We start from the raw sequence: 25,553 nt of genomic DNA on the forward strand, positions 1-25,553 counted from the left end.
CAAACATGACCAAAGATGTGACTGAAACAGGAAACAACGTTGCTGCGTTTCATGTAAGACTAGATGGATATTAACAAATTGTGATATGAGGGTTACCAATTGATTGTATCATGTAGCCTACACACACGATTTCAGTTCGTGTGAGATATTGGAGGTTGAGATGTTTACTTGGACAAATAAACTTTCATTAACTATAGCTTATGTGGATCTGAGCTTTGCTGTTGGAAATCTATAACAGTGTTCGGCTGTTGCAGATCCACTTGCCACGACTTCAGTCTCAACCGCTTAGTGACAGGTCAGGGGGTGGAGGTTATAGGTGAGTCAAATAAAGACAAAGCTCATATGGAGGTAGGTTGAAGGGTGTTAACTTGGTCGCAACCCACGTTTGTCAGTTCAAATCACAATGCGCTGTTTGTTTTCCAACCTTACCGAACAATTATAAAATGTGATTTGTTTACTGAACAGCTTTATATCTGTGAAAAAAAGCTGTGCTGGAGCAGTTGACTAGGCATTTAGAGATCTGAAGGTCACAGGTTCTAATCTTGCAGATAGCCTTTCTAAAAAGACATCTCACGTGCAAACTGATCTGGATGGTCAAAGTACTTCAATCAATTATACAGCCCCCTAGAATCACTGGGATAGGGACCAGGTCCTAATCTTGTCCATGACCTTGAGTGGTCATCTACTTTTTGACCAACTTAATTCATACATTTGTCAAGGTCTATACATTACTTCAAAAAAATGTGATTAAACAGAAAGCTAAAATAAACAAAAAGACAGTTACCCAGTTTAAAACTTTTATTTTTTTCCTAATTTTTTTAATGGATATCTACAAAGTAAACTGTATTTTAACTTAAGTTCCATAATGGTCAGGTGGGAAGTGGGATCACCTTAGCCATCAATTCATAAATAATACTTCAGTCCTTTTAGCCAAACTTGTTATTAATTACAGGAAGATTTTAATTTGTTTTAGTTTGGTTTGAACCTGTTCTTAAGTCTTGAATGCAGCAATAGTAGCAGCAATTAAACAGTCACTTTAAAACTGTCCAAGTCGGAAGAATTTTCATATCAAGGTGCAGACATAATGCAAGCTCCGGTACTTTTTTTACATTCTCAAATTGGCAAGCCAAATCAAGTTCCACTTAGGTGTGTGTAAGGTGTGTGTGGGGGGGGGGGGGGGGGAAAGGAGTCCTTTCTGTTATCAGCACAACTCTAAACTAATAAAACCTCTGTCCACTGTAACAATCTGAACATTCTGACTGGGAGAGGAACGCACATGTAGCATGATGAGAGCTGTGTGGATTCTCTGTGTGAAGACTCCGAGAGCGAGGGTGGTAGAGGGGTCCATGTTCTCCACAGTACCCTCTACAGCTGCTGCTGATGGTGCTGTTGTACTGCAGGGACAAAACACAAAATGGAGCAAATCATTGATTGGCCAGTCGTGGTTAGATTAGATACAGCTGCATGTCAGCATTTATTAATATCCGTTTTCAACCAAAATGATCATTAGCAAAAAAGACAGGGAAATGGGATCAAACATTGATATGATGAACAACCTATTTGCCCCAATTTAAGACTTGTGTTTAGTTGAACAAGCAGCAAAGACATCCGTCAGGTGACTGGAGAAGTCCTCCCCGAGGCATGTAGGGATGGGGTTTCATATGGACGTACCTTGGGGGTGAGCCAAGTAAGAGAAGTGAGCAGTGGAGGACACTGGGATGGGGTTGAGGGCATTCTGGGCGAGTTGGGGCTGGGGGCCACCTTGCTGCTGGGTGGCCATAAGCATCATCTGAGGGTGGCCAGGGTTACCATGGTGGGACGGCACCATCCCAGACTGGATATGGGCCTGAAGAGGGAGAGAATAAGACAGAAAAAAGCTTAGTAGAAAAAGATACATACAACTGTTACTGACTTTGATTCTATAAAAGTGAGTGTTTTTGTTCCTGGGACCACTAACCTGCTCATATAGTATGTACTCAGAGTGAAGGGAAGGGCTTCTGAAGGTGGAGCTCACCTGCTGCATGTGGGCCATGTGGGAGGGGTTGTAGCCGTGCTGCATCTGCTGGGGGTGGAGGTAGACTGCCTGCTGGGCCGAGGAGAAGCTGCCCTGGGGGGACTGGGGGTTGGGCCCCGGGGTCATGGAGGGTGGGGTGGGGGCCAGGGCCTGGTACATCTGCTGCTGGGGCTGGTTGCCCATGTGCAGGGCCTGGGCAGCTGCAGCAGCCTGGTGCTGCTGGACGGGGCTGGGGGCCGGGTGGTTGCCACCGTGCTGCACGCCCTGCTGGGACTGGCCTGTGGGGGTGGCCGAGGGCTGGGGGTGGGGATGCAGTGTGGTATTGGGGTGGGCGTACTGCTGCGGCATGGGGCCTTGTGACACTGAAACCCCCCCCCCAAACAAAGACTGGGTTATTGTCACAGACTACACAGAACAACATGTCAACATGTTTGCTTTGCCAAAAAGAAAAATAATCTAACGTTTATTGCGCAATCGCACACCATTTATGCTTTTTACATGGAATTAGTGTGGCTATGCAACCGTATTACAAATCTCTCTACCACCGGTCCCAGAACCAAAATAGAGTCGCTGATTTGGTTCTGGGTGGTGAGATGAGGTACATACACACAACCAGATAGTGGGAAGAGTAGAAAATGCGGTCTGACACACAGTGGAGTCTTACCGTACATGGTGTGAGTCTGTTCACCATACTGGGTGGTGGAAGAGACCAGCTGGCCAGGGTGGCCGTGGGTGGGAGGGGCCATCATCCTGGCCTGACCCTGAATCACCGGGCTGAACACATGCTGGGCCTGGGGGGGGAGATGGGGAACTCACTGCCTGCACGTGTGTGTGTGTGGTCCTATTCCAAAGACACTGCTGATGATTTTAAGGCATTCATGCGCTCATTGGCAGAGTATTGGAATACCTTCTACAAGCCCTGATGAAATCTATAGGGTCTTTCCATTATCCATGGTCCATAGAAATGAGTAGAGTAGTTATTTTGGCAGATTGTTACCTGTGACTGGTAGTGGGGCATCAGTTGCTGGCTGGTAAACTGCTGTGGGCTACACGTGAAGTACTGGGCTGAGTAGGCAGGGCTCTGGGCCACGATGGGCGGCCCCGCGGCCGGGTGCATCATGGTGGGCGTGCCCTGGGGGTGGTGCTGGTCTGACCTCTGCTGGGGCATGTTGGATACTGCAGCAGCCAGTGGCATACCACAACAACAACCATTCAGAACACAAACATCCAGAATAACAGGAGAGATATCTGGGTGGGCAACCTTTTTAATTAATTATTTGTCTACAATGCTGAATCCATCTATGATGACATACACCCTTTGAAAATGCTGAATTCCAAAAGCACTGTTAGTGTAGCTGTTTGGCTCTCCAGCAGACTAGACAACGCCGACAAAAGCTCCACACATAAAGCAGCGCTATCACCCGATGCCGGCCGGCAGTTACGACTACAAAGCAAATGAATATTTACTGCACAAAGTAATGAGAATGTCTTCACTATGCGTTTGCCAGACAGCTTTGGCTCCATGTGCACGCATGTGTGAGGGCAGCATGTCTGACTTCTGGAAGCAGCCTTTGGCTGTTAATTTGGCAGCTGAACTGTGCTATTGATGAGGACAAGGAAGACATGAGACAGCGTTTGCCAGTCTCACCTTTACCTGGTCTGTAGGGCTTGGACTGGCTCAGCGTCATATGAGGCATCTGGACGTGGTACATGGCTGGAGACTGGCAGAGAAGATCAGAAGAACACCAAGGTTAACCCACTGATTTCACAGCCCCCTTACCGTTTCAACTCTGACCTCCTCATACACCCACAATCCATGTTCACAGCATGCCTTGTAAACTTGAAGAGAAGAAGGGTTGTCTGGTCTCATGCATACACCTGTCTGTCCACACTGGGCTCCCCTTCTATCAGCTGGATGACTGAAACATGCACTTAATATTCTACGTTCATCTGCACATTATCAATGCAGGCTAATCAAATGGCAACATTTGCTCACATACAAATACGAGAATTGCTCTGCATTCTTCAGTTTGTAAACTAAAAATGAAGAGTCTTAGGTCTGGGTATAAAAAAAAAAATTGCTAAGGCAGCGAGACCATTAGTTGTCAAATGAACCAAAGTAAGCTGTTAAAAACGAAGATAAGATCGACAACTAGAAACAATTGCAATAAGAAATTGGCAAACCAACATCTGATGGGACATTTTCAAGCAAGCAAAACATCACATACGGATTTGGACATAAAAGGTAAGAAAAGAGTAGAAAGCTTAAGAAATGCACAAACCTTCCAGATAATGCTTTTCTAATGGAGAGAGGAAAGGGAGAAACAACAGAACCATTCTTTAGTGGCTTGTTTGTGGTAACTAGAAAATGTTTCTCTCTCAAGTGACTAATGTTGGATCACCATAGCAACTTCAAGACCAAAATAGATTTATTTCTTACAATATTTGCCACCGAGATGTATTGTATGTGCTTTTGGAGACAGCGCAAGTCCAGAGATCTCCATCACACAATTGCATAGTTCACAACGGATTCACTAGTCTCAAACTGCATTCTAGAGCTGGGCGGTATACCGTATTTTACTATATACACACACACACACACACACACACACACACACCGGTATTTATGCACGGACCGGTTTGGGTTTTTACTTTACCTTCTATAGGGGTATTTGAATGTTTGGTTTGTTAAATGTGATACGCCATGTGTAACGTTAATTTTTATAGTTTACTCCACTACTCGAGTCCATCCCTCTCCATGCCGCTTCCACACAGATCTAGTCCCACCCCGTCTCTCAAGGAGCGCATTTGTTGTTGCTTGACCACCTGACACTTTTGTTCAGTCTGCACGGTCAATGCAGCACATGCAACAAAATGTTCATTTTTGCTTATGGATTTAATATAAATCCACAAGCATACTATAATTACTTTGTGCTTCTTACATCTGCAAAAAGCTAGTTTGTATTTTCTTAGCCACTAATGCTAATTGCAAGTTGGCTGTATGAATAAAGATTTAATGTTGCCAAAGACTATAGGGTCCCCTTGGAAACACTGATCAACACTTTGGTTCCTACCCTGTCACAATAACACGTTTCATTCGTTGTCATGTCACTGTATTCAAAGTGCCCACCATTATTCATATTTCTAAAAGTTCACCCAAGTGGTTTGATCTAAATCGCAATTGCAACATCTGGTTAAAAATAAGGCCTAGTATTTTTGTCCGCAGTGTGGAAATGATCTCAAATGAGTGCAGGAAATTATTTTAGGTTGAAGTTGAATTAAACAGTATAAAACAATCAGAATGGAGAATGGCCCATTGCAATCACTTAGAATGTGTGTTGCCACCCTAGGGTCACACACACACTACTCAAAGCAAATTTAGAACTTTTATTGATCAAAAACAAAATAACTTCAAATTGAAAAAATACCATGACATTTTGCCGATATCGCCCAGCCCTACTGCATTCACTCCCGAGTCCTACATAACTGGCCTACACCAAAACAGGACTAGCATCAAGACAATGCTGCTGTATACTGACAGGAGATACTCAGGAAGAGAAAAAAAAAAAAATAATAATAATAATAATAATAATAATAATAATAATAATAATAATTCAAGCTCGACTCAAACCCACCTGAAGTCTCCCGAAATGTCACAAACCAATACAAAGAAGCAGTAGGCTACTCTACATGAGATCAAACAGTGAGTAAATGACTGTGGAATGTGAAACGGTGACCAGTCAGGCCAAAGTAGGAAGAAAGGGCCTCTAACATATGCATGCCACAACTGCATAGAAGGACAGATGGATCATACAAATACCCACAAATTATAAAAAACTGATAGCAGTGAAGCAAAAATTGAAAAGGTGATCCTTCTGGTTGGGAATGATACATTCCAGGGTTTTTTTCTGGATCAAAATGGGGCCTAGGTGGTGGACGTGGAGGGGCTGTGGGCATGGTCACTGGTGCAGTCTCTGACCGGAAATTTTAGAGACTCTCCCATTGTCCGCAGTGACAAAATGTAGCTGTTATATAGCTAATTTACTCCAATCTACACATCTTGCCATGGTTTATGCTATTTGTGTGACTCAAATGTAACATCGATGTGGGCCCCATGCCTTGACAAAGATAGTCCTGAATGAATTATTTGGGGAATTTGATTGTCCCTGACTGATCTTAAAATAAATAACAGCACCATAATGTTTTCTACATACTGTACTTTATAGCTGGTTTTAGTCATTTAAGTTTACACTGAACCTTTTCACATCACACCTTTTCTTTCTTTACTGTTTGGACACAAGTGGCCTGAAACACTTAGGCGGCCCACCTTAGACTTTTCTATACAGAAAAAAACTACATGTCGACCGATTAATTAGGGTCGATTTCAAGTTTTCATTAGTCGGGAATCGGCATTTTTGGACACCGATCATGGCCGATTACATTGCACTCCACGAGGAGACTGTGTGGCAGGCTGACTACCTGTTATGCGAGTGCAGCAAAGGAGCCAAGGTAAGTTTAAATGCTAGCAAGCACCTTATAAAAAAAACAATCTTCACATATTCACTAGTTAACTACACATGGTTGCTGATATTACTAGTTTATCTAGCTTGTCCTGCGTTGCATATAATTGATGCGGTGCCTGTTAATTTGTCATTGAATCACAGCCTACTTCGCCAAACGGGTGATTTAACAAGCGTATTCGTGAAAGAAAGCACTGCCGTTGCACCAATGTGTACCTAACCATAAACCCCTTTCTTAAAATCATTACACAAGTATATATATTTAAACCTGCATATATAAATAATATTGCCTGCTAACATGAATTTATTTTAACTAGGGAAATTGTGTCACTTCTCTTGCGTTCTGTGCAACAGAGTCAGGGTATATGCAGCAGTTTGGGCCGCCTGGCTCGTTGTGAACTGTGTGAAGACCATTTCTTCCTAACGAAGACAGCTAACTTCGCCAAACGGGGGATGATTTAACAAAAGAGCATTTGCGAAAAAAGCACAATCGTTGCACAAATGTACCTAACCATAAACATCAATGCCTTTCTTAAAATCAGTACACAGAAGTATATTTTTTAAAACTGCATATTTAGCTAAAAGAAATCCAGGTTAGCAGGCAATATTAACCAGGTGAAATTGTGTCACTTCTCTTGCGTTCATTGCACGCAGAGTCAGGGTATATGCAACAGTTTGGGCCGCCTGGCTAATTTGTCAGATTTTTACATAATTACGGCATAACACTGAAGGTTGTGCAATGTAACAGCAATATTTAGACTTATGGATGCCACCCGTTAGATAAAATACGGAACGGTCCCGTATTTCACTGAAAGAATAAACGTCTTTTCGAGATGATAGTTTCCGGATTTGACCATATTAATGACCTAAGGCTCTTATTTCTGTGTGTTTATTATACTACAATTAAGTATAGGATTTGATAGCGCAGTCTGACTTAGCGGTGTTAGGCAGCAGCAGGCTCGTAAGCACTTTACTGCGTTTGCCAGCAGCTCTTCGCAATGCTTCAAGCATTGCGCTGTTTATGATTTCAAGCCTATCAACTCCTGAGATTAGGCTGGCAATACTAGAGTGCCTATTAGAACATCCAATAGTCAAAGGTATATGAAATACAAATGGTAGAGAGAGAAAAAGTCCTATAATAACTACAACCTAAAACTTCTTACCTGGGAATATTGAAGACTCATGTTAAAAGGAACCACCAGCTTTAAAATATTCTGAGCAAGGAACTTAAAACGTTAGCTTTCTTACATGGCACTTTCACTTACTTCTCCAACACTTTGTTTTTGCATTATTTAAACCAAATTGAACATGTTTCATTATTTGAGACTAGATGTATTATATTTAGTTAAAATAAGTGTTCATTGTTCATTCAGTATTGTTACATTCAGTATTGTAATTATTACAAATATATAAAAAATAAATAAAATAAAAATAAATAAAAAAATAAATTAAAAAAAATCGGCCGATTAATCGGTATCAGCGTTGAAAAATCATAATCAGTCGACCTCTAGAAAAAATAAAACTTAATTCCATCTCGTTGTACCACAACACACACAGAGAGACAGACAGAGAGTGAGAGCAAGAGATGAGGGATGAGGTGAAAGGAGGGTGAACTAAATATTTTAGGACCCTCATCCACCTTCCATGCTGCTTAGCAACTGTGCATGCCAATCATACACCAATTATCATTTCATGGGGATGTCTCAGCTTCCACAAGTATTCTTATTCTAACCTGCCAGAGTTGTGGGGGCATGCAGGAGGATGGAGTCTGTGTGTGCGTGTGTCGTCTCACCTGGACTCCAGGGCTGACAGGGGTCAGAGGGTACATCTGGGGAAAGTAGACCTGTTGAGGCTGCTGCATGACGATAGAGGGGCTGGGCTGGCCTTGGGGCCGAGGGGGGGTTGGGGTGGTGGCCGGCTTTGGCTGCACACACAGGCACATATTACAAAGTCTTTTCATCTTCAAAAGGAATATCGATATCAAGCAGAGATATCAAATAGCAGAAACAGAGGATGCAGCCTATGTGGGGAGTCAAACTGACCTGAGGAGTGAAGACCCTGGGTTTGAACTCGTGGGCATTAGGATTCAGAGTCGACTTTCTCATTTGACTGCGGAGCGGGGAAAAGGAAACATTAACGTAAGACAGAAAATCATTTATTTCGGCAACGTGAGAGTTCCAGGATGATCAATTTCTCTTAGGTTGGCTGTTTAAAGCTGCACTCCATTTGTGCCTACCCTCAAGAGACCCACTACAACACCAACTCAAATCTAACAGATGAATGGCCATGACACTCACTCTGCCTCATCCTCTTCCTTGTCTTCAGGCTTGGCTCCTCCGCTTAAGTTGGGTGCAGATGTCTGCACACCCTGCGAGGTCACGTCAGGCCCCCTGTTCTGCTCCGGGGCGGGACAGAGGGTAGAGGACAGGGAGGGGGATGATGCGCCAGGGCTGTCTGGCTTGTTGCTCCTGGCGGGGACCACAGGGCCCTCAGACCCCTCCAACCCCTTATCCAGAGGAAGCTGCTTGGACTTCTCTCCCGTGTCCTGCGGAGGCTTAGTCACCATCTGCTGAAACTGTGGGTCTGGGTTAGAGCTGGACTGCAACTGAGAGAGCGAGATGAGAGTTTTAGATGGCTGTACTAACAAAGATTATTTATGACATTTTCTGTATTTTACTGTCAAGAGATACTTCTTCCTGAAGGCAAGTGAGGACACCCAACTTACCCTAAAATCTACACTAAATTTCTTTAAGTTGTCTATTTGTTTTCTGTGGTCTGGTGCCATGGAGGGGGGTCCTGCAGAGAGAAAGTGAAAGATCATGAGACATTTCACCAATACAGAAATAGAGATGCATTTCAGACAATACAATTGGATCCTCCTCAAAATGTGAGCTGTGTCCACGCTGCAGACCTTTAGAGAGTGGTCTGTTGATACTAGGGGGGCTCTCCAGGGGTTTCATGTTCTCTTTGTTGACCGTAGGAGAGTTCTGTCTCGTCGCCTGGACCCGAGAATCTTTCGCTATATTAAGGGAAGAAAGAAGGGGAGAGTAAATTGTCAAGTGCCTTGTTTCAGACGGCGCTTGACTGACTGCTTTTAATATGAAAGTGACAGATTCTTACGTTTGTCACTGCTTCAGAGCATACAGACAGAAAACAATAGGAGTATGGATGTCGATGGCAAGCAGACTTACACTCTGCTGAGGAGGTGGCGGCCATATTGGGGGCAGGGCTAGCAGTAGGTGAGGAAGCTGACATTGATGTGATAACAGGTTCCACGGGAGTGGACCCAGTCTGGGGCGAGGGACCAGGAGAGGCCCCGCCCATGCTGTTCTGCCGAGGGGATCGAGGTCTGTGTGCTATAGGAGAGCAACAAACACAGTTATCCTACACACATCCAAGAGAGATACATCCCTTACCTAGTGTAAGACTTCACAGCTAAGATGAGAACATTTCATTGTCCAATAAGTTTACACAGAATGGAAATCTAGGGCTGTCGCACTGACCGTATTCCCACCAAAACTGGCAGTCATAACGAGTCATAACCACAGTCAAATTCCCTGTGACCACTGGTCAGGGTAAACCCATCCAAAACTGGCAGTCACGAGTCATAACCACAGTCAAATTCCCTGTGACCACTGGTCAGGGTAAACCCATCCAAAACAGCACAAGTGAATGGCCCTGAATGGCAGCCTACCAAACCTGCCAACGAACCTCTAATCGCCTCATACTCAGCACTCCATTGTCCCTCTAAATCACTTCATGAGTTAATCATCTGAATGATGAGGACAATGGTGATGTGAGTCAGAGCTCCTGTTCTGAAATGGACAAGGAAAAGCCCAGGACCCAATATGCATACATTTATTTGAAAACCCGAAAGGATCTGAAGGACAACCGGTCTGATGAGAGGGAAGCAGTAGAAGACATTGTTTTGCTACCTTATTAAACCGGAGCCGTTACAGAAAGAGAGAAAGAAGCACAGAGCGAGCATTGGTGTGGTAACTGAAAGGTCGCTGGTTTGAATCCCCGAGCCGGCAAGATTCTTGAGCAAGACCGGGGTATAGCTTTGGAATCGTGACACTATGTACTTGAGGAAAATAGGCATGTTTCTCAACATATACACAGACTTTGAGAAAGGGATTGAGTGACAATTAGTTTAGCAACCGTGTGACGCAGCATGACAACGTGAACGTTTGACAGTATGCTTAATCGGGACATTATACGTTCCCATCTCTTTTCTATAATACATCTCTAGCAACAGCACAATGCACCCTGGACTAAAGAGGCAGACAAATGGGAAAAAATGTGCTAGGCTCTCCGTTAAATTACACATTTCTCGAGGTAGGAATATCGCAAAAAATATGATCAATGGCTCATTTGAGAGAAAAAAAAATCCTCCCGAGTCAAGACATCAGCCGGTATTGAAATCTGACATGTTTGAGAAATTTTCACGATGTAAAAGTCATATTCCTGTTAACTTCCAGTGAAGTGAGAGTGACTATCACGGTGCTACGTCACACCGGACGGATTTCTGTCTGCTTGAACATCAATAACTCACCCAGAGATGCACAAAAACAAAACATTCAAAATGGGTGAACCTTTCCTTTAATCAATGTCATCAGCGCCCGGGGAGCAGTTGGGGGTTAACTGCCTTGCTCAAGGGCAGATTAGTCCACCTTGCCAGCTCGAGGAATCGAACCAGCGACCTTTTGGTTACTGGCCCAACTCTCTTAACCTCTAGGCTATCTGCCTCAGAGAGCAGAAGCGTGCAGTGTGTGTGGGAATGTGAGAGTAGGACACAGGACTCAGGAGGCTTGGAGCAGGCACGGAGGGAGACACCGCAACTACTGTTCTCGCCCTGGAATAACTTCTTGCTAGTTTACCATCCCATCGGATCACATTGTACCAGTCTTGACTGCATCAAACCGAGAGAAGCTAGCTAACTTGGCTACTTGAGGCTAGCCATAATGCTACTTTGCATCTCACTATCCTACAAGTTAAGCCAACACATCACTACTCTGTTCAAATTATAGCCTAAATACAAGCCTACCTGTTGGTTTTGGTTGTTGTAGTCTTTTAATTGTCATTTTAATGCCATCTTCTATTGATTACATATCCCCTAACTTGCTCGACCCACAAGCAGATTAACAATGCAATCGTCTCGCCGAGGGAAGGATGAGAGCACATGCCTTTTCATGAAACTTTTTTCCAAATCATCAAGTCTCATGCAACATTTATGTTTCAATATCTAAGACAGGCCTATAAACCTGGGAATATCACAACTAAATAATGCATTTTAATGTGACGGTGTAGGCTATATTAAATGGATTCATTTGACTTGTTAAAATGTAGATGTTCCAAAGGTGCGCATCAGCAGCTCGTATGGGTGGAAGCCAGGAGATGCTAAACATGTTATGTTAATTAACAGTAAGGTGCCGTGAGACCGGCAGTCATTTGCATGACAATTAACGGCTGACCGCCACAACCCTAGGCATACCATTTGTCAATGTAATATAACCACAGTGGCTATATCTAACAATCCAAGCTATTTTGCCAGGTGTCATTTCCACCCCAGTCCTGAAGGACAGATGGGGTTTCTTACCTCCGCTGACCACTGAAGACCAGGTGCCACCGGATGAGCTGCTGCGGGTAGCCGGGGGCACGGACACCTCTCCTGGAGCATTGTGGGGCATGAAGTCTACTCCCGGGGGGACTCTACTCCCGGGGGGAACTCTGTGGGTGCGAGGGGTACGCTGGGTCTTTGGGGACATCCTGGGAGGGCCTGGAGGGAGAGAGATAGTTGTGACACATCACATCATTTAGCTAGAAGGAGCCCAGGTAGACTTGTGAGCCACTAGTACCACAAACTATATGCAACTAGGTGGACAATACAAACAGCTACTTACCACAGACAATATTACAAAATGATTGAGGAACGGTGATGAAAAACGGCATGAATACATACACCATCTTTCCTTCACCAATACAACGGTCATTAATGCACCCAGTGCACATAAACACTGACAAGTCTGTGACTAGTGCCCACTGCTTTCAATGCCACACCATGGGAGTGTTACTGGAGAGCGCGACCAACACCACACAATTCACAATGCAATGTGTGCAAGGAGAGCGAGAGAGAGCAGGAGGAAAGTGGAGGTAGGGCAAAGAAGAAAAAACATCAGAGTCCAAAGCCATTTCTCAATTGAAAAGCAGCGTCTTGAAGCAGGAGATTAGAAACAGCGGCAGCAGCACAGCCAGCCCAGCGGTGCACATGGCTCTGTGTGTTCACCACTCTGTTAGGAGGGAGGTAGCTACCTTCTGAGGACATGCGTCTACTGGGTATAGTGGAGATGGGAGCTGGAGAGCCGTGAGCAGAGGGGTGAGACGGGGGCCGGGAGGGCCGCGAGGGGGGTCTGGATGGAGGCCGGGTGGGCGTGGCCGCCCTGGGTGGGAGAGGGGAGGGGCCTGACTGGTAGCGGGAGGAGGGCGATGGGCAGGAGGTGGCACCTGATAGGACAAATGACAATGAGCAGAGGAGGAGAAATAAGGAGAAACGAGAGAGCAAGGACAGAAAGAGGACTGATAATAAGGTGGAGCGAGGGGTAAAGACGAGGCATGGATACACAAGGAAAAGGAGGGTGATTCAAGGAAGGCAGGAAGAGGAGACGGGGTCAGCAGGTTGAAACTAGAGGTCGGCCGATTAATTAGGGCAGATTTCAAGTTCATAACAATAGGAAATCGGTATTTTTGGACACCAATTTGGTTGTGCAGAATGACAGATTTTTACCTTGTTAGCTCGGGGATTCAATCTCGCAACCTTACAGTTAACTAGTCCAATGCTCTAACCACCTGCCTCTCACTGCACTCCACGAGGAGACTGCCTGGTACGCGAATGCAGTAAGCCAAGTTAAGTTGCTAGCTCCCATTAAACTTAAAACAATCATAATGACTAGTTAAACTAGTAATATCATCAACCATGTGTAGTTATGTAGCGTGTCCTGCATTGCATATAATCGATGCTGTGCGTATTCACGAAAAAGGACTGTTGTTGCGCCAATGTGTACCTAACCATAAACATCAATGTCTTTCTTAAAATCAATACACAAGTATATATATTTTTTTTAAACCTGCATATTTCGTTAATATTCCCTGCTAACCCTGCATCGTTGCGAACTCTGAAGACTACTTCTTCCTAACAAAGACAGCCAACTTCGCCAAACGGGGGATGATTTAACAAAAGCGCATTTGCGAAAAAAGCACAATCGTTGCACGACTGTACCTAACCATAAACATCAATGCCTTTCTTAAAATCAGTACACAAGTATATATTTTTAAACCTGCATATTTAGCTGAAAGAAATCCAGGTTAGCAGGCAATATTAACCAGGTGAAATTGCATCACTTCTCTTGCGTTCATTGCACGCAGAGTCAGGGTATATGCAACAGTTTGGGCTGCATAATTTGCCAGAATTTTATATAATTATGATATTACATTGCACAACCTTCAATGTTACAGGGATATTTAGACTTATGGATGCCACCCGTTAGATAAAATACGGAACGGTTCCGTATTTCACTGAAAGAATAAACGTCTTCTTTTTGATATGATAGTTTCCGGATTTGACCATATTAACGACCTAAGGCTCGTATTTCTGTGTGTTATGTTATAACTAAGTCTATGATTTGATAGAGCATTGAGCGATGGTAGGCACCAGTAGGCTCGTAAACATTCATTCAAACAGCACTTTTGTGCATTTGCCAGCATCTGTTTATGACTTCAAGCCTATCAACTCCCGAGATTAGGCTGGTATAACCGATGTGAAATGGCTAGCTAGTTAGCGCACCAATAGCGTTTCAAACATCACTCGCTCTGAGACTTGGAGTAGTTATTCCCCTTGCTCTGCATGGGTAACGCTGCTTCGAGCCCAGGTAGGAGCAAGGAGAGGGATGGAAGATACTGTTTCACTGTCAATACTAAAGTGCCTATAAGAACATCCAATAGTCAAAGGTTAATGAAATACACATGGTATAGAGAGAAATAGTCCTATAATAACTACAACCTAAAACTTCTTACCTGGGAATATTGAAGACTCGTGTTAAAAGGAACCACCAGCTTTCATATGTTCTCATGTTCTGAGCAAGGAACTGAAACGTTAGCTTTCTTACATAGCACATATTGCACTTTTACTTTCTTCTCCAACACTTTATTTTTGCATTATTTAAACCAAATTGAACACGTTTCATTATTTATTTGAAGCTAAATTGATTTTATCGATGTATTATATTAAGTTAAAATAAGTGTTCATTCAGTATTGTTGTAATTGTCATTATTACAAATAAATAAAATATATATTTTCATCGTCCGATTAATTGGTATCGGCTTTCTTTTAGGTCCTCCAATAATCGGTATCGGCGTTGAAAAATCACAATCGGTTGACCTCTAGTTGAAACGGATAGAAACAGCATAGCAAAGAATAAACTCCAGAGATTTACTGATGAAAACAGAATAAACTTGAAAAAAGGTCAAGGAAAGTTAGGACGCAGAACAAGATGACAACTCAGGAAATGAAACTGAACTGACATTCAAATTGTTATTGTAGAGAGAAACATGCAATTGTGTTTTTTGGATGATAGGATGATTACCGAGTACTGATGTCTGAAAGTCAAGGCCAACCTCGCCACGGCAAGTTTCCCCAGACACAGATAAACATAGGCCCGGACTTGTCAGACTAACAAATCCTACAGGTGATCCGACAGTTGTGGTCTAAATACCAGCTACGAGATGAGCATACAGCTTAACTAAAAAGAAGAACGTTAAACTAAAACTAGGGATTGGGTAAATTCAGGACAGATGAGCTCATTCAAAAATAGCCAGTCATGTTCACACAACTGATCTCTACAGGATGCCTGTAAAAACCCATCTAGGGGTGGTCTGACGCAGAGACATCCTCTGGCTTTGACAATAGTGCCTTTCATTCAGTCATTGTGTGGTGCCCTCGATTTACTGGGGGAGGTTGGGTAATGGAATTATGTGCACGAGCACAAAACATCACATCTGTCATTTTAGTCCTTTCTGAATCTGACATGTCAGCCATTTTTATCTGGCAGGAGTGTAACAATTCCATCCAGAATATCCTACTGTTGGCGAACTCCGAGGTCCTCTGATAACACTAGTCCCGTGCGAATCGACATCCCTGTGTTTTGAGAGAACTGTCTGAGTTTGACAGGTGTTGCTTGCGGTTTGAGCAAGAAAACAATAACTGATTGGATAATTTGAACTACGTGCTGCTCTTAGCCTATATATGAAGGGTCAACATGTATCAACTTCCACAGTGAATGCTTTGGTTGATGTTTTGTGTGTGTGAATATTGCCAAATGCATCAGTGAAACATATTGCTCCTATGTAATGCAACCCTTGTTGTTAATAGATCACGAAGCAGCATACAACTGAGCAAAACATTTAGAAATGACAAGGTAACTCATCTACAGCCTTAAAACACATCTCAAGTGCAAGTTAACTGTTTATCTCCCATCTGAAGACTGGGGGGCATTTAGGATGCCTTCTACTGTGGATCATTAAAATATTACACTTCGTTAATTCAAATATTATATATCAACACAAGACCTGAAAGATGGTTTGGTATGGTTCAGAAAGTTGGAACCAAGCTCAATATATCAGTGTAGCATATTGTCGCCTGGATTTGTTGAAATATCTTCACGCCTTGAAAAAAAAAAAACATCCAGGCTTCCATCCCAAAAATTACAGGGACAGTTTGTAAAAAAAAAAAAACGAATCTTGTCAGAATCGTCTTCTGGAATAATTGACATTCTGGGGTAATAAATACATAACCAACGTTCTCAAGTAATACTAGCCCAATTCCAATAGGACTTTAGTCTACACCTGTTGTTTACAAAGGATGTGACAAATAAAATGTGATAGTGTTCCATGCTCCAGGATGAACCAGGGTGCCCTTACCTCCGTTGACAACCCGCTGGTCAGCTCCGGAGCTGGGGGTGTAGTCGTGAAGACCTGGCCGGGGAGGTCCACTGCTGCTCTGGACCAACCTAGGGGAGTTCTGACGACCCGCTCCCCATGACATCCCCTCTCTGTTCCTCTGACCCGGGGGAATGTACTTTTCTCTATGGAGAGATCAGTGACCCAGGAGAACAAGTTAAAAACTAATGCAACTGCAACAATGTGAAACCAGATGTACAAATTGGCAGCGGAATCCTGCAAGCCTGCCTCTGCAATGTCCACAACTGAACGAGAGCTTGAAGACACTGCAGTATGCCAGTATGTTAGCCATACATGAGGCAAGTTGCAGCTGAACATGGATGCGAGTGACAGACGAACATTCAATTTATGGATGCTAGCATCAACTAATGGATTGTGAAAACCCCTCAGAGACCCACCTGTTGAGTGTGTGTTGCTCCCTTTCTCCCCTCACCACGGCAGTGTACTTCTCCTCCTCGCTGCGCTCGTCATTCTCCAGGGCCACGCGGGACTTGTAGGTGGAGCTGGCCTCGATCTCCTCCGCCAGTTGGGCCGCTCGCGCCTCCCGCTTCAGAAACTCCTCAGAGTTATCCCGCTCCAGGGCAACCCTGCATAGCACAGCACAGGGCAAACCTTAGACACACACACACACCCCTGTCCCCAAATAGGGGCCACGCATGCAAAGCAAAGTAGGTGCAACACATTGTTAGTGGATGAGCTCATTTCCTACTTGATAAACCTGTCTGTGCCTGCATGACGCATGAGTGGACAGAGAGAGGCAGGAGTAGCTTACGTGTAGGTGGACAGGCTGCTGTCGTAGGTGGACTTGATGCCATACTGCTCTTCATTGTACTTGAACATGTCATTCGGGTCCCAGCCATTTGACTAAGAGGAGCAACAGAGCAAGAGCGAGGCAGAGAGGCTTTTGGTCAGATGATATAGACTATGAATGGAAGGTAAAAAACAACAATACTCTCAGGTGAAGTGCTACCTAGCTCCAGATTTAGGATCAGCTTCCCCTTCCCCAATCCTAACCTTAAAGGGAAACTTCGGGATTGATCTACTTCCCCGGAGTTAGATGCTACTGTAGACTTCCAGTCACTGCGCTAACGCTAGTTGGCATTGGCTGCAAAACTACCTCCAATTTCTTTCATACTGGACGCAGAGAGATAAAGGAGTTCATCGGACTCTGGGGAAGTAGACAAAGGACCTCATTGCCAAAATCCCAAAGTAACCCTTTAACCACTAAGGTGGAAAATAAACAGATACCAGAACAGCATCTAGGGGCAACTTTGCCCACAGCAGCAGATATAGTTCCATGCAGAGCACTAAATGGAAAGCAATACCACGTCTGTGTCCAGAGACTCCAGGCTGCCTGAGACCATGTGCTGCTGCCGCCCTCCATCCCACGGCTCCAGGTCCTTCTCCTTGTGTTCCCCGTTGATTCTGCCGCCCACTGCAGTGTCCGTGAAGTTATCTACACGTTACAACACACATTCATAGTTATATACTGCTGACAGACATGCATGCAAACACGGAGGGGATCACACATACACACGCAGGCACAGGTAAATGATGACTGTGCAGGTGTGGAGAAGGTAGATAGCACATGATCTGCCTTTCTAAGAACCAGGTGCATTCTTTGCTTTGGCAGTGATCATGTCAGGATAACCATTAGAAACAGTCACAACACAGAAGTAGCAGAATCATAGCGTTAACATTAGGGAGAACGAGTACAGAAATTAATGGTAAGCAAAATAAACCTATAAATAACATGCACTTAGATTACAGTCATAGCATGAAAAATATGACTCCAGGCAGGTCAGACAATGTGGTTACGCAGAATAGATTGAATTATAAAAAGGAACATTTGAGACCGCACTTGTCATTTTTAAACGAGATATTTTAGCACAATTCAACATCTTTGTAAGTACTTTGGTTTCAGTTGCATTTATTCGATAGAGTCAACCAAAGCTCTTTAGAGAATCAAGCCATTTGAATATGTATGTATTTGGTCTGGCTGAAACAAGCCCAATATGAGGATTGACCCTTATAATATGGCATCTAGCAGACACTTCATTCCAAGAAACTTACTGTCGTGGGTGCATATATTTATTTTTTTACGTATGGGTAATGTTCCCTCAAATGTTGTCTGGCGCTGAGCAAAATTCAGGTCTGCAGAGCGCAAACTTCCAACATTGTGAAAATTCTGTGCAACAGAATGTGAGTTTACAGTGAACACCGAGTTACAGTTTCAGACAGTGGTCAAGTAGACTGTTAAGCCAACATGAGTTATCAGTGGCCTACCATTCAGAAACAATGGAGAAATGCACACCATACCATTTTAACATGGAAATAGCTGTTCTATCATTCAGCCTACAGTAGCAGCCAATGTGTGGTCAATGTAAGCCTACATTCCATGATACTTTTTAACCTGCTTATCCACTTGTCTTTCAGACAAGGTGACTGAAAATGTGTTGTTTGACACAAGAAACCAATTTACAAAATAAAACGCATTATTACTCCCATTCCCTTATTATAGAGAATCAGACAAACCCTCTGCCTATTGGCTACGTAGCTTATTCAAGACATCTCAAAATACAACACTGCCCCTTTTAAGACAAAAAAAAAGCTATTCAGCTGACTTGCTTTTCAAAGGTCTAGAAATGTACACGTTTTGTGCTCTTGTAGGAAGCAATCACTGCCCCCTATTGCCGACTAGAAATGATCTATAACTGGGCTAATAAATCACTAACTAGCAAAGGATATGAACAAAATGTGCATGTGGATACATGCAACTGTCACATTGATCTCAAAACAAGTGCATCTACTCACAACCACTCATGCTGTAAACACAGTCCAGTTCAACGTGAACGGCACAGATTCATATGGCAATGGTCTATTTGCATATAGGCCTACTGCAGCTCTGATTGCTTATGCCGCAAAGGTCTGTGTAGAGTACGGGCTGAGTCGTGCGTGTCAACGCAATAGAATCCTACGGCGATGCGTTTGGCCTACAACAAAATCTCTTGCATAGTTGTGTTTCAGTATGTTGCATTGAAAGTGGCTAAAATTGCATTGATTCAATCACAATTCCCACAGTAAAGGGAAACTTTGATAGTGTTAACTAAAAGGGGAAAACTCTAGACGGTTCAGTGACGTTCAATCTCGCCAGTGACAACCTTGAGTGTACAGGTGCTTCTCTGCGCAGGCTGATATTTATTTTGTGCGGCAGTGCCGGGGGAGCTGCTTGCAGCATAGAGGGAACATTGCGTATGGGTGGTCCTGGGAATCAAACCCACTATCCTGGCGATGCAAAAGCCATGCTCTACAGAGGACCCTTACACTACTGCATTTCCTCAAAGCTATTGAGGTTTTACTGTTTACCCTCTTACCATCAAAATTAACATGTGTATGTCAACAACAACAAAAAGGTGCAAAAACAGAATATTACCTGTGTCAGTAGAGACTACACCCATTTGAGGAGAAACACATGGAAGAGAGGGTCAGTTGAGAGAATACAGGTAGCCTAACCCTGGGGTTCCTAACCTTATTCCTGAAGCGCCACTATGTATATGCTAATGTTTACATTCCAACCACACAGCTACATTTCTATCATCTACAAAACAAATGGGTTTTCTTGTGCATTACCTGAGACTTAGCCCAGTGAAATATCTGGCACATGGCAATGAGATATTGTATGCATTTAACATGTGGCCTTTGCTATTTGTCTGCTAGAAACTGGGTTGGCTACAACAAGAACCTGGGCACCCAGGGATGCTTCAGGAATGGCTATAGGGAAGCACTGATCTAACCCACTTCACACAGTAACACTTCACTAGTTGATTTGATTACAATGCTAACTAGCAGAGTCTATTGTTGCTCACTGTGCAGTGCTTGAGTCCTGACAGGTTTAGAGGTAATATAGATATATTGGATCACAACCTTATTGAGTACCCCTGCAGTGCCTGGGAGACATTCAGAGCAATCAATATTTCACATTATTACTCAATGACTGGCCACAGAGGGAGCATTCAGTTCAGGCACATGATCTAGCCCTTGGCTCTGCTTCTAGACATGATAACAATTCACAGAGGAGGAATGGGCTATCTTTGTATTGGCCAATAAATAGGCATTTCCTCGTGCATCAAACCAACTCAAGTTAAAGACATAGCTACACCTACAAACTTAAGGGGACAGTGACAACCTTGAGTGTACAGGTCTTGACATAAGGATGTACCTTTTCTGGCATAATTGAAGTCCACGTCTCTGAAGTGCACCACCACCACATCGGAAGCCTTGAAGATAATGCTGTCCACGAGATCTTCCTGTCGCAGGCCCACACTGGGCCCAGGACTCTTGATGTTGGCCGCATCCAGAACCAGGTCACACTGGGGGACGGACGACAGAGTTGTGAAGTAGAAAGAGCTCCATCAAGTATCACTGTAAACGCTTAGGTTAGACTACTCCCCGAAGGGAATACATGGTTGTATTTTATATTTGGGTTTTGTGTGCGATTTGAGATTATGAACACTGCATCAGTAAGTGAGCCATGTAAAGCATTTTCCCTTTAATAAATGGACAACAAGGCTGTTAAACTTGAAGCATATGTTGCATGTAAGGCCCACTGTGTGTAACCCTCCTGTTATGTTACCAAGAAAGACAGAATATCCTCGGCCTCAAGTATTATACTAATAATAATCATTCAGCACACGATTTTACCTAAAGCAACGTACAGACATGCGTGCACACATCATACGTATGGGTGGTCCCAGGAATCAAACCCACTACCCTGGCACTACAAGCACCATGCTCTACCAACTAAGCTACAAGGGATCAGGTCATACAACACAGCTCTAGCCATCACAATTAAAATGTACTTATTGTCACCCAATAGAAAAAAAACTTGGCTTTGACATTGCTTTATGTGATTGTCCTTACCTCTGGGCTGTATGTTTTAAACACTCCATCATAAACCATTCCATTTTTTACTTTCAGTTCACAATTGGTTCCCTGCAAATGAAGGGAGAAAAAAAATATTACTCCATCATCATACACGCGAGATGTACAGTTACGTTCCAACTCAACTAAGACCATTGACTTGCTGCTAAGAAGTATCTCCATTGGCAGTCTGAACAACACATTTAAACAAAGTTCACTCCTAAAAACATATACCTCTTAATTAAAACAATCTGTCAATCACACATGACTTAATTATCGCAAGGGAAGGTCTTTGGGAAAACAACATGTGGTACATGTCACTGTTGCTTGCTTGATGTGCTTCAACGAGTCAACAGCACGAGTGGCATAGAGGTCTAAGGCACGGCATCTCAGTGCAAGAGGCGTCACTACAGTCCCTGGTTCGAATCCAGGCTGTATCACACCCGCCCGTGATTGGGAGTCCCATAGGGCGGTGCACAATTGGCCGTCATTGTAAATAAGAATTTGTTCTTAACTGACTTGCCTAGTTAAATTAAGTTTACATAAAAAAATGACATGTGTAGTGTGCTGTCATTAGCTTTCCAGTGACATTAGATTTATAAAAAATAAAAATAAAAATTAAAAAAAAGCTTTGTTCAGGAGACACATCAACATACACAGTATCTGGCTCTACTACCTCCGTCTAGAGATCGGTTATGAATTAGTTTCAAATCATAAAATGTATTTTAAGGCTGATCCTCACAGCCTTAATGCATCAAGTGATCGAGGAACATACCACTAATGAGGTCAAGACATGGACCATCCTCATGTTTGCATATACACCATTAGAGACAACCTGAAAGACAAAACGTATTGATCATGCAATTCAAACCTGCAAAATAACAGAATAGAATATGTGTGCAAACATTATGGACAAAGAAGAGTGTGACAAACAGACAACTGTGTACCAGTATGCTGGGGGGGTTTTCTCCCATAAAAAAAAACAATAGTAGATATGATACCCTAGATAGTGACAAATCATCATTAGCTGCCAACTTCACGTGCCTAATTCAAATAATGAGACAGAAAACCAAATCAAACAATGATAAATAATGAAGCTGTTCACTTACTGCTGCTGAAGGTCCTTTGGCACTATGCCGTCCCCTTAAAGACAAAAAATAAAAACAATAATTGTCAATATTATTATAATCCTCAAAATGACTCATTACTGATTCTGTGACACAAAATATATAGATAAATGCAATGTTTGAGGTCTTTCCACAATCAAATAAACACTAAGCATATTTAATGAGTCCTGCAAGCACTGTAGTGATAATGATTCATATGGGTAAATTTCACCTGAAATATGACTGGCTAGATACTTTCACTAGCTGTGCAGTGAATACTTCACTTTCCCACACACAATTTCCTTCTGGATTAGAAATACATTACTGAAATCATTTAATTTTGCACTTGCCTCCCTAACCCATATGATGACAGTTTATATATGCATGGCTGGTTTAAACGTCTATGATGCATGGGTCAGGACTCCGAAGTGTGGAATATGACTATTGTTGTTGTTGCCACCCCCCCCCCCCCCCCCCCCCCAAAAAAAAAAAAACACATGCAACGCTAGGACGTACTGTCCCTACCGTTAAAATAGTTTGCTATCAAAATAGACTGATATGTTGCTGAAATACAGACCTTCTGGTTAACGGTAGTACTTACACAAGCCATGTTTCAAGGGCACAATTTTACACAAGCAGCAACTAAAACGTCAAGGTTGAAAGTCCTTCGTCGGTCTTTAAATTATATCTTCGCCACAAAACACCACCACGCCCCCTTTTCTTTTGCAGACTTGCACGCACTTACAGGTTAAAAATGATTGCAACATCGTTGCTGTGACTCCGACTTCAAAACAAAAAATAGCAATTTAGTTTGGCAATATGACTTGCAATCGCCGGTGTCAAAACTTCCACCTCGCAACAATATTTAAAGACAAAACGTTGAGTGGTTGTGTCCTGCCCACCTTTACTATACTGACTTATCCATGACGCCGATGCAATGATGGTATGAATTAAATTAATGAATGATAGAAAGCGTTAACTGGTTAACAGGGTAGTAGCCTAGCGTATTCTAAGTTCAGGAGGTATAGCTAGCTAGCCGTTTAATTTCTAGCTGCATATGCATCCTCTTAACAAGATGATCCATCGAAGCAAGTGGCACAGGATACAAACCACTGATAGCTGGTATTGAGAGCATAGCTAGCTAACTTAAACAGACATGGCGCTACCAAACCAAAACTAGCTAGCTAAGTACGGCATTACTGCGGGAACATTCAGTACTACGAGACCGTGTCCAGCATCATTCGTAGGCCTAATTTGCTAGGGTCCGTGCTATCCGGGATCATCGACGTACCTTACCCGTTGAAATTTAAAATGGTTACAGTAAGGCTAGGGTCAGGGACATCACAAGGATTCCGAATAGTATGGACCAAGTTGCTAACTAGCTGGATAGAAACTTGCCTACCACAAACGACGTATGGTTAGTTTAGTAACGTTAGTCAGATAAGCATGAGCTGGCGCAGATCCAGATAAAATTATTTCGTGTAGAGGTGCAGACTAACGGTGAAAAAACGATTTAAAAATAATAATAAGTCGCACACTTCACATATATATAACCTCCCAGTAATCAATACATTACTGTGAGGTTAGAGGTCGTTATATGGAGTGTGCGACTGTTTTTATAGCTTATAGTATAGTAGTCAGGGCGACAAACACGTTGACATTTATCGTGGAAATATCAACTCCTGTAATTAAGAGCATAGTCGGCGATTGATAAGTTCACAACGTTGGCATCATAATAATAATATGGTTAGCTAAAATGTCGACTGAATAAATCACCTACCTGCCCAAATTCTGTCGTCCGCCACTTCCCCCGGCACCAGAGGCAGCGCCACTGCCGGGTTTGCGATTACCACCGGCCTGCTTCATTGACATGATGAGCCCATAAACGACGTGTGTGGTGTATTCCTAAAATCTCAAAAATAATATACACTGCAAACAAATGACGACTGGATAATATTTAGAGATAACTAGTTTTTTAAAAACTTGATAACGTCGCTCAGCTACTCCGCGCATGTGATTCCAAACCTATGAAAAGTTAGCTAGCCAACTTAGCTAGCTGTGTAAGTTAATGCCTTTTAAAAATATAAGTAACGCTCTTTAAAAAAAAAATACAATATGCGCCGATTACACTTGTAACAAATAGGTGAATTAAAGCTCCTGTCAATTTGTTTTTCGATTCTGAAAATGTATTTTAATTCCGTCAAACGGGATTTTCAGCTATGTCGGGTTCTCTCTTCGTTGCTACCAGCGAAAAGACCAAAACCAGTCTTGAAAGGAGACAAAACAGCGGAGGGATATACCGATTTCCGTCACGCTATGATCCCACCTAAATAAACTGCAACTTGACTTTTGACAACCTTAAAATGTTCATCTTTCGAATAAAATAATAATTATAAACCCAAATGAGTGACTGGAGGTCATCCACAGTCTAACCGTTAGGTATTTTTTTCGGAGATATAAGACTTACAAATTGCACTATTTACAGGAAGTCAAGAGATCATCCGCAGCGGTAGCAAAGATTTGGCGGTACCATGGCATCCACGTGAGCCGGGTGCTAGAAGATCTTTGATCATGATGACACCCATTCATAAAAGAAACAGCTCAATTCATGTTAAAGACATCTTGAATAATGGAAAATTGCATCAATAAATCTTTCCATTTCAATTTAGTTTTGACTGTCAGAACGTTGAACCACATTCAGAGATATAATTTGATCTCTATGGTTTGAGAAGTTGAGAGGTGAAAGTGAGATAGATGGCAGTGTAGCAGCTAGTTGTAGGCAATGGTAAATTTGATTATTTATTTATATGGGAAAAAACATCCATCTTGGTGAAAGGGCTTTGGTTCCACTTCACTCTTTTTATGCATAAATCAATGAGATGATGATTGGAGTTGGACCTCTGTTTGATCAACTGTGGTAGTGCCAAAAGCCCAGAACAGTGCTATCCCAGGACATATTCCTGAAATCTAACTGCTTATTGG

General features: G+C 43.0%; 1 protein-coding gene across 42 annotated transcripts; it reads right to left on the minus strand.

Annotated features, from left to right (window-relative positions):
• Nucleotides 1-783: 783 nt before the first annotated feature.
• Nucleotides 784-25,103, minus strand: LOC110525267 (ataxin-2). Of its 42 annotated transcripts, none has more exons than XM_090236980.1 (25): nucleotides 24,352-25,065; nucleotides 22,575-22,608; nucleotides 22,241-22,300; nucleotides 21,466-21,537; nucleotides 20,765-20,915; nucleotides 19,979-19,993; nucleotides 17,871-18,001; nucleotides 17,318-17,409; nucleotides 16,944-17,132; nucleotides 16,507-16,670; nucleotides 12,847-13,038; nucleotides 12,134-12,313; nucleotides 9,726-9,890; nucleotides 9,446-9,553; nucleotides 9,260-9,330; nucleotides 8,832-9,139; nucleotides 8,577-8,643; nucleotides 8,327-8,458; nucleotides 4,297-4,314; nucleotides 3,669-3,735; nucleotides 3,012-3,190; nucleotides 2,679-2,805; nucleotides 2,015-2,376; nucleotides 1,672-1,846; nucleotides 784-1,394 (listed from the first exon to the last, which is right to left on the minus strand). In XM_090236980.1, the coding sequence occupies exons 1-25, from the start codon at nucleotides 24,441-24,443 to the stop codon at nucleotides 1,366-1,368; spliced, it is 3,180 nt and encodes a 1,059-aa protein (XP_090093106.1). In that variant the 5' UTR covers nucleotides 24,444-25,065; the 3' UTR covers nucleotides 784-1,365. The 42 variants fall into 42 exon arrangements, with proteins under 42 accessions (XP_090093106.1, XP_021460928.3, XP_021460932.3 ...); XM_021605253.3 differs by having other exon boundaries at nucleotides 1,958-2,376; XM_021605257.3 differs by having other exon boundaries at nucleotides 3,663-3,735.
• Nucleotides 25,104-25,553: the final 450 nt, after the last annotated feature.

Source organism: Oncorhynchus mykiss, chromosome 6 (genome assembly GCF_057628025.1).
Source record: "Oncorhynchus mykiss isolate SJ-2025 chromosome 6, ASM5762802v1, whole genome shotgun sequence".
Taxonomy (NCBI): domain Eukaryota; kingdom Metazoa; phylum Chordata; class Actinopteri; order Salmoniformes; family Salmonidae; genus Oncorhynchus; species Oncorhynchus mykiss.

Excerpts from the sequence above, each read along its gene's own strand:
- LOC110525267 (XM_021605252.3), bottom strand. The coding sequence starts at position 24,443 with ATGTCAATGAAGCAGGCCGGTGGTAATCGCAAACCCGGCAGTGGCGCT. Across the intron at positions 17,410-17,870 it reads AGTCTCTGGACACAGACGTG|TCAAATGGCTGGGACCCGAA; the intron begins GTATTGCTTTCC and ends TGCTCCTCTTAG. Across the intron at positions 17,133-17,317 it reads AGCAGCCTGTCCACCTACAC|GGTTGCCCTGGAGCGGGATA; the intron begins GTAAGCTACTCC and ends TGTGCTATGCAG.